Here is a 9,449-nt window from a genome sequence, read left to right on the forward strand (position 1 = left end):
AGTAAGAAACTCAAGTCTGGGCCCAGCATTTTACATGTTCCACTGTTATTTCTAAATTATTTGTGGTCTGTGGATTGTTTTTTGTTTTGTTTAACTTTATTGAAAACTCCTTTGCTTTTGTCTAATTTTATCTCTTTATGTGTAACTGTCCAGCGTAGCGTTAGTTGAAATGATGTAAGTATACTGCAAATTGAAGTGCATAATTGCTGCTGATAATGCAAGAACGACTGATTTCTACAGTTTATAATTAACAGCACATAATGTTCTGTGCATGGGTTGGATCTATCCCTTTTAACTTTTCCTTTCTGATTCTTTCCAACCCCCGGTCTTGCCACATCCCAGCCTTTCTGAATATACTGGTTTCGCTGGAGTCTAGTCCGTTCTTCCTTTTGTTTTTCAGACCAGTAAAAATGGGAAGTACTGGATTCTGGTTTCCTCCAAGAAGAGTCAGCGGAACTGGTTAAGACCAAAATCTGAGGACTTTAGTGGGCAAACATCAGGTGTGCATTGAACAGAGGCTGCTTTAATCCTTCTTTAAGTATATGCTTCTTTAAAAATAGTATTATATATGAGCTTTTGTGTAAAATGTGTTTGTTATATTTGATACTGCATATAATCATTCATCTTGCAGTTGTGAAAGCACCAATAAGAATGAGGATTTTAAGTGATAATATGTTGAGACACAAACAGGCAATATTACTCATAAAATTCTTTCAGCTGGTCTTTGGAAAGTGTAATATTTGAGGATCAGTGGTTTTTTAAGTTTTATCTCCATTGCTCAGTCTATATATCCACAAAAAAAAGAAAGCGGTTATTTGCTATTCAGAGATCAATACTGAATTTCTTAATTGCCTCATCTGTTGAGAAATGGTACTGAGATAATAGTGCATACATGTTTTTTTTTAATAAAACACTGCCATTGTCAAAGATTGGATCCACACTATATTTGTTCTAATGATGCATTTTTAAGGACACTTAAAGACAGTTCAAAGTCAGCTTAATGAGTTTTGATCACAGAGGAACAAAACCTGAATTCTTCATCTGTGAGAACGTTCTGAGTTACATCTGGTACAGCAACTAGGTTACCTGAAGTTTGGAGAAGATAACAATAATGTTATATTGGCCTGAATATAGGATGGCCTCCAGCCTGAGGTGCAATCCTTGCATTGAGAACGGGAGTGAGAAGTTTTAAGAGTTGTTAATTTAACAGTTAAGCCTCGTATGCTGTTCCGCAACAAACACTGCTTTTGGCCTCACATCAGACCCTGCGTATTACCCTTCTGCATGGCCGAAGATCCTGCATCTCCCCAGCTTGATGTACATTCAGTTCCTCCCCACCTGCCCCCAATGTTACCAGCTCACTGCTATCCTCATGTCCTTAGATGTTCTGAACCCCCATGCAGTGCTCCCTGCACCTCCCTGGCCCCACAGCCCCGTCCTGGTTCTCTCCGTTGTCCGTCCCCATGGCAGCTCACCTTCCCTTTCCACATCCCACCAGCTGTGCCTGCTTCCCTTGTCACTGGCTGAGCGTGGATGCCATTTGCTGCTGAGCTCTGGACCCAGCATGGTCAAATTAACCACACTCCCCTGCAGCAGACTGTGGAGGTAGTTTCTCTCCCCTTTGCCACTGATGCTGCCTGCCCCTCTAAGGCTAGGTGTGGATTTGGCAGGGAGGTGGAAGGGATCGTAGCCGTTTCTTACCCCTTGAGACCATAGGTGCCTTCGCCACGCAGCAAGGGCCACGGCTGCTGCACTGTCAGCTCTGGGCGGTGGGTCTCATATAGGTGCCCTCATGATACAGATACACCCTGTGTAAGCATAGAGTGGGTTGGATTTTTTTCTCTCCCCTAGAACTTCATTTGTCAGGAGAAATTAGGCTAAAACAAGATTTCATTCTATATTCAGGCCAATATGCATAGAAGACCAGCGTGTTCATTTACAGAAAAGTACAATGAATTTTATTACCAGATTCTAATTAAAGCATATATTGAAAAATCTCTCAATCCACAAATTTATCACAACTTTGATGTGAATCAGACCCTCCTTTTGATTACATTGGTGGCTCCGTTGAAGTCTTTGGAACTAGTCTTCATTTACTTTTATTGCAGAAACACTTTGGTCTCAAGTCTCCAAACAACTGTTTCATTTTTTCACTTATGAGCTAGAAAGCTGCTTATGAAACAGAAAATGAAATTAAGCTGATTCTTTGAAGACTTGTCCATGTTCCCACTCATGGAATTGATGTCTCCAGGCTTCATCCCATGAGTGGGAATGAGTCAGAGACAAATCTGAAATGCTAAGAGTCCTTAAAGAAACACCTTTTCTGTCACTGGGTATCTTTAAAGAGGTTAGTGGTTCCATATAAAATTGGGGGGAGTAAAGGTGGTCTTACAAAACTTCTAGCTTAAAGAAAGTAGCATAGTTTAACCTGCCATTCAAGGACTAAAGGGTTGAAAGGCAGCAGATTTCCATCTTCGAGTGCCAATGTTTCTCTCCTCTTGATAAAAGACAAGGGAAAAGTTTTGGGGAGGAGGGAGGAAGAGGCATAGACAAAGACATACTCTGTGTACGCATTTCAAATGGAAATCTCAATCTGAAGCTTTCATAAAATACAGATACTGAAGAGGCGCATCCCCTTCTCCCCCTCCCTGCCTCCCCCGCCCTCCTGTCCTGCCATGCATTGAGAAAAACACAGGCTCTCCTTCCTCCCCACTTTCTTCCAGGGTCATGCTGGGGCTCTTGCAAGGACCGTTTAGTTTTGCCCCCATCACACCTGGGAGCCGCTCTCCACTCCCCTCTGGAGCGGTTGGCTCCCTCCACCTCTGCTGAGCGGAGCCCAGCCTCAGTGGGGGAGAGAGGACAGCTGTGACTGGGGCCAGGCCACCTCCAAGCTATCCAGCCTCCCCTCGCTGCCAGCGGGGAAGCGTCCGTTCTGTTTGTCGGGGAGGTGGCGTTAGGTTGGAGCAGCTGCGGCCTGGTGCTCCCTGCCCAGCTCCTAGCCACCCGCTCCACCTGTCCCAGCAGCTGCTGGCTTCCCCTGCCCTGCTGCCGGGGGCCGCGGGGGCGGCCGGCTGCCGAGCCCCCCGCCTGGCCGCTGCCCCGGGCCTCGGTGCCGCCCAGCCCAGCCGCCTCTTGCGCAGCTGCCCCGGCAGAGGCTGGAGCGGACGGCAGCTGCGAGCCCCAGCACCGGGGCCGGGGAAGGGGGTTGCTGCTTTTGAGGGAGAAAGGCCAAATTTTGGGGCTTTCTGGCCCCGCGCAACGCTTGCGTTGAGTGCTGTCCTGCCGCCGTCCTCCTCCTCACGCCTGCTGCCGCAGGCCTCGCACTCGACCCTTCCCGCAATGAGTAGCACTCGATTTTGGTGTCTAAAAGAGCAATTGCGCTCCAATGATGAGAAGAAGCTGTCGGCTACCCGTGACAAAGGAGGGCTGTTGAGTGCCCTGTAATGGCAGGCTCTCAGTGGCTACTATACGTTACCAGATGATGAATTTAAAGCTCTTCGCCCGCAAGACGTACCCGAGCGTCATGCACCTCCTTTAGCTGAAAGCCTGTAGTTTAATTCATGGTTTGCGATGCCCCAGCAGGACTAAGAGCCTCCATCCTGAGCTAGCCTAAATCTCAACTCTCAGCCCCTACGTCTTGCAGGGTAGCGTGAGGAGGGCGGGGGTCTCCAGTGCTGGGCTGATAAAACCCTAGTCTATCTAATCTGTCCCTAATCCGTGGGTTTTCTGTTGTTAATACATCAAGTCTCTGTTAGCAGAGGGTACATTCACAGGAGAATTTCACCTGGCGTTAGCAATCATTGGCAATGCGTACATTTTACTAGAGTAGATGCATAGATGTGCAGTAATCAAAACGAGGAGGTATGCCCAAGAACATGAGCTTTGCCCTCCCAGACCGTCAGCATGGGTATTGCTGCTTTTCACGCAGATTTTCAAACATCTCGAGGCTTACAGACTTTCACTTTGATAACCGTGTGTGTGCGTGCATGTGTGCGTGTGTCTGTGCAAACACCACAGGCACGGCTTTACTTCCTTTGAAATCCGAAGCTGCCGAAAGCCGTCTGGGTAGGTAGGCTCTTTGCCTGATGCCTCCTGTAATCTGACTGAAACTTTGCTGTTCTCCATCAGTGCCTGCGGGGAGAGTTGTGAGGTGTGATTTCAGGGCATATGTGGATCTGTTCATCCTGAGCAATGCATTTTAAGAGTTGCAGCAAATAGTGTAAAGAAATCTACAGGTATTACATTAGACCAGCTGAACCTAATTTTATTTTTAAGTTTTATTCAGAAGCATCACATAGCAAGTAAACTTCAAAATCTAAGTTTAGTTACAAACTAGTTGTTTCTTATTTTTTTTTTCCAGTCCCCTTTTGCTTTCTTTTACGACCACATGAAACTTGAGAAGCCATCTAAAGCTAAATCATTTAGTGGAGTTGGGCAATTCCCAAGTGTCCAACAAGAAGGCCTGGTTTAGGCTGCGATGGCCACTGTCATTCCTGGTGATTTGTCAGAAGTAAGAGATACCCAGAAAGTCCCTTCAGGGAAACGTAAGCGTGGTGAAACCAAACCAAGAAAAAACTTTCCTTGCCAACTGTGTGACAAGGCCTTTAACAGTGTTGAGAAATTAAAGGTTCACTCATACTCTCACACAGGAGAGAGGCCCTACAAGTGCACACAACAAGACTGCACCAAGGCCTTTGTTTCTAAGTACAAATTACTAAGGTATTAAACTCTATTTATCTTTCAGATTATATTATCTATTTTATGTTGGCCGTGTTAAGCCGTGTAAAAGTATATATTTGTGTACGCCTTCAGCTGATTGCAGAGAGGATGTGTTAATTAAAGTAGCCATTGGATTGTTTCTAGAATTCTAAATTACCTAAGTTTGCAAGCTAATGTGTTTGATTTTGTTTCTTAATTTGTTTTCTGCTTTTGTTTTCTGTTTGTTTGTTTGTTGTTTTTTTAATGAGCGTAGAATTTTCATTTGTATAAGGAATTGTCACGAGAAAAAAGAGTATGGACTGAAAATTTTTTGGCTATGGACTTTTACATGAGTACTTTCATACTTGCCCATATACCCCTGTTACAGTAACTAAAACCCGCCAAAACTAAAGTGTCGATTTAAGAGAAATGTCTCACGTTTTGCTATATTTAAATTTGTCGAACTGTCTTTGTAGTGTCATGCTTTCAGTTAAAAGGTTCTGTTGCAAAGCAGCCCTTAGTGTAGTATTTAGCTGCCATTAAAAAATGAGCACGTGTGTTTTTTGATCAAAATAATTACTTACAGAATATATCTGTGTTTAAAGGCATATGGCTACTCATTCTCCTGAGAAAACCCACAAGTGTAATTATTGTGAGAAAATGTTTCACCGAAAAGATCACCTAAAGAATCACCTACATACACACAATCCCAACAAAGAGGCCTTTAAGTGTGAAGAATGTGGAAAGAACTACAATACCAAGCTTGGGTTCAAACGTCACCTGGCTTTGCATGCTGCAACAAGCGGTGACCTCACCTGTAAGGTATGTTTGCAGACTTTTGAAAGCACAGGAGTGCTGCTGGAGCACCTAAAAACTCACGCAGGCAAGTCATCGGGTGGAGTGAAGGAGAAAAAGCACCAGTGTGAACACTGTGATCGTCGGTTCTACACCCGAAAGGATGTCCGTAGACACATGGTAGTGCACACTGGAAGAAAGGACTTCCTCTGTCAGTACTGTGCACAGAGATTTGGGCGGAAGGATCACCTCACACGCCACATGAAGAAAAGTCACAACCAGGAACTTTTGAAGGTCAAAACAGAGCCAATGGACCTTCTAGATCCCTTTACCTGCAATGTTTCTGTGCCTATTAAGGATGAGCTGCTTCCAGTGATGTCTTTACCTTCCAGTGAACTGACATCAAAGCCATTTACAAACACTTTGCAATTAAATCTCTACAACACTCAGATTCAGTCCATGCAGAGTTCTGCATCTGCACACCAAATGGTTGCCACATCATTACCATTGGGAATGCCTTGTCCAATAGATATGGAGTCTGTCCACCCTTCTCACCAGCTATCGTTGAAATATCCGCTCGGTACTACCTCATACGCAATTTCTATGCCTGAAAAAGAACAGCCATTGAAAGGGGAAATCGAAAGTTACTTAATGGAGTTGCAAAGTGGTATGCCTTCTTCGTCCCAGGATTCTCAAGCATCTTCATCAAAACTAGGGCTGGATCCACAAGTAGGGCCACTAGATGATGGGTCTGGGGAGGTTTCCCTTTCCAAGGGCTCCGTTCCTATTAGCGAACCTCTAAACACCCCATCATTGGACTTTTCTCAGCTGTTCAACTTCATACCTGTAAATGGCCCTCCCTATAATCCTTCTGTTTCAGTGGGAAACCTCGGAATGAGTTATACTCAAGAGGAGGCGCATTCTTCTATGACTCAACTTCCACCACAAACCCAGGATCCACAAGATCCTAGCAATAGTATAGGTCTTGGGTCTCTGCACTCGTTGTCAGCAGCTTTCACGAGCAGTCTAAGCACAACCACCACCCTACCACGATTTCATCAAGCTTTTCAATAGGATGTACAAAGCTGGCTTGTTACTGTCTATTTGTAGAAATGCCTTAGGTGACCATTTTTAACTTAGTGCCTACTATAAGACATTATAAATTCTCTGCTTTTGTACAGTACCAATCTCATGAAGCCAGTAAGAAATTTAAATTAACTTTTTTAAAATGTTTTGAAAGTGTTTATTCTCAGCTGTGTTTACTTTGTTTTTTTAAAAAAAGTCTCATTGTATTGTTTTCATTTTCACTGCCAATTGACACATTTAAAATGTTCAGTAGAAAGTCATCCCAAGCAAACTCTCAACACTTATCCCTTTTTAAAAACTTTTTCAATCATACTAGCTATTCCATTTTATTGATATCAGTGGTAGAACTATCACTTTTACCTTTTAATATATTTTAGTATTTGCAAAGAATCCAGTTAAAATATGTATCGCAAAGGTTCCTGAAGATTTGGGAAAAAAATTCTCCAGTCCCTTTCCAAACAAATCCTCTTCCCAAATGGTGACACATCTGATCTGTTCTATGACAAATCTAAATTTTTTTAATAAATACAGAGTTCAGATTTTTCTGAAAACTTGTGTGTGTATATATAGAAGTCCATATATACACATGTACATATATATAGCATTTTGACTTGTATTGAAGTCATTATAAAAGGTGTTAAGAATTTTGCCATTTTCTGGCTTAAATTTTTGTGGCCTGTTATGGATAACGGAAGAAAAAAATGTAGTTTAATTCTCTAAAATCATGGCTGAACAGAATTTCAACAGAGAATCTCTGCTTGCCTAAATGACAAATGTTTCAAGTTGAATTTGGAACTGTGTTGTTGTGCTTTCATGACTCTGGTAGAGGGAAACAGGCGAAATTAATGGCTGATCTTGAAATATAAAAGTGTTGTAATTTAGTAATGCAGAATATTTTGTCGCAGTTTTTGTTTTAATTCTTAACTTGCTGTTTTTTCTCTTTAGTAGCATAGAAAGAGTACTGCATAGGAATCTTCCAATAGTGTATTCACATTTGTAGGCATCAGTCTTCTCCCAGCTGCCACCGCCAAAGGGTGGATCAAGTCCAGCCAGAAAGTGTGTATCTATTTTCAGTTCAATACTAGTGTGCAGTCAGAGAGTGAATGTAAATTTGCAAATACCAGGTTTTGTTTTTGTTTTTTTTTTATTGGAATGACCTTTTCAGTTGTGTTACATGGTGTGTTATGTCCTCCTAAGCAACAAGTTAGATGTTAATCACACTTTCTACACCTGGGTACTTGGTTAGGGACTTTTTGCCCATTGCCAAGATTTAAAGACAGGACTCTTAGGAGTGAAGTAAAAGCATATTGCTTACACCACTTTTACCTAATGCAATATATTCTATTCCCCAACCCCTAGTAACCAAAAGAGGAAAAAAAAAAAAAAACAACCCTGTGATGCATGAAAGCAAACTAGATTTGCTGTAATTCAACAATAACATTCTTTTCCTTGTCATTTTTGTACAAGGAATTAAAAAATAGAAATCACGTACATTAGTATCTCTCAAACAATTATGAGGTTTCATACAAGGTTTTAAGTGGTTAAACTAAATATACTTCACAGAAACAAAAGTTGCTCCCATTTAAGGAGCTCATGCTCCGGATGTTTTATCAGTAGCTCCTACTTTTTTTTTTTAATTCTAGGAGCAATATGCAGGTGTAGTTTTACTATTTTATACATATGTGTATTTAAATTTTATTACTGAAAGATAACATTTTTATAAATGTGTATGTGTTCCAAAGGCATTAAAATAAGGATGTATTAATAAGGAAAATACCTTTTGAAATTCTGCAAACTACTCCTAGATTTTTGGGTTTAGGAGCACGTTATCTCCAAGTGGGCTTTTAGCTCTGCTTCATGACTGCTTCCTCTGGTTTCTGTGAAACAGATTGCTCGCTTACTTACATCTTTAGTTGAATGATTTGTTCAATATTGCTTTTTTTATCGTCACCTTTCTAAAGGAAAGAAAAACATAGATGAACAGAGCACAAGGTGAATGCAACGGAATGTAACTCTAGTTTACATCGGCAACTGTAACACATCTAGGAAGAACTCATGTTTATCCTCAATCTTTTACATCAATCTGAGATGAAGATAAATGAACTTCATTCCTCCAGTGGGCTGTGTCCCGCGTGGAGCCGCGCATCTGCGACTCCCCCTGCAGCAGAGGAAAGTTGCGCGTGCTTGGCATCCTGCGGCCAGCCCAGCAACCTGGCTGGGCAGCGCTGCCCGTCCTGGGCAGCCTCTGGCACACGAATTCAAGTCCATAGTGACTGTTTATCACTCTCAGTTGCCGATTAGACTTGATTAAAAAAACAAAACCCAACAGACACTTTGCCAATACCCATTTCTTAGCGTGTAGCCAGAATCCTCACTACTTTGTTCGTGCCTTAGCTTCCTGAAAAGGGATTGACATTTCACTTTGGAGTTAGACGTACATTTCACTTGAGAAATAGGGACCTCAGACAAGATATTGAACCTCATTCAGTCAGGGTTTCAGTGGGTGGCTGCACCGAATGTGTTTGCCACTGAACTAGGATGTACGGTAACGTGGAAGCAGACTGACACTGTAAGCAATACTACCACCACCACAGTGCTTTTGAGTATCACTTAGGCAGAGTTGTTATTGGCCACTACTAAAATGTCAGTTTTTAAACCCTGTTGTCTCGATTTCAGATGGATTCTTGGTGGGAGGGGGGAGGGCTGGCTGATCATGCACCACTCTTTGTGCAACTTCTAAACTTCTAGTAAGGTGGTTTTTTTTTTTAAATATATATATTTTTGTGTACTTGTTGCTTGTGCTTTATTTAGTAGTAAATTGTGGAATAGAGTGATTTATTGTTAATTTGGCAGTAGCGGTTTTTAAAAAC

At 42.2% G+C, this 9,449-nt stretch overlaps 1 protein-coding gene across 2 annotated transcripts; it reads left to right on the plus strand.

The window, feature by feature from the left end:
• Positions 1-467: 467 nt before the first annotated feature.
• PLAG1 (PLAG1 zinc finger) lies at positions 468-6,567 on the plus strand. Of its 2 annotated transcripts, none has more exons than XM_059815593.1 (2): positions 468-500; positions 5,304-6,567. In XM_059815593.1, the coding sequence occupies exon 2, from the start codon at positions 5,308-5,310 to the stop codon at positions 6,565-6,567; it is 1,260 nt and encodes a 419-aa protein (XP_059671576.1). In that variant the 5' UTR covers positions 468-500; positions 5,304-5,307. The 2 variants fall into 2 exon arrangements, with proteins under 2 accessions (XP_059671576.1, XP_009807788.1); XM_009809486.2 differs by lacking the exon at positions 468-500 and adding an exon at positions 4,478-4,719.
• The last annotated feature ends 2,882 nt before the right edge of the window (positions 6,568-9,449 follow it).

Source organism: Gavia stellata, chromosome 3 (assembly GCF_030936135.1).
Source record: "Gavia stellata isolate bGavSte3 chromosome 3, bGavSte3.hap2, whole genome shotgun sequence".
Taxonomy (NCBI): Eukaryota; Metazoa; Chordata; class Aves; order Gaviiformes; family Gaviidae; genus Gavia; species Gavia stellata.

Excerpts from the sequence above, each read along its gene's own strand:
- PLAG1 (XM_009809486.2), top strand. The coding sequence starts at position 4,478 with ATGGCCACTGTCATTCCTGGTGATTTGTCAGAAGTAAGAGATACCCAG. Across the intron at positions 4,720-5,303 it reads TCTAAGTACAAATTACTAAG|GCATATGGCTACTCATTCTC; the intron begins GTATTAAACTCT and ends CTGTGTTTAAAG.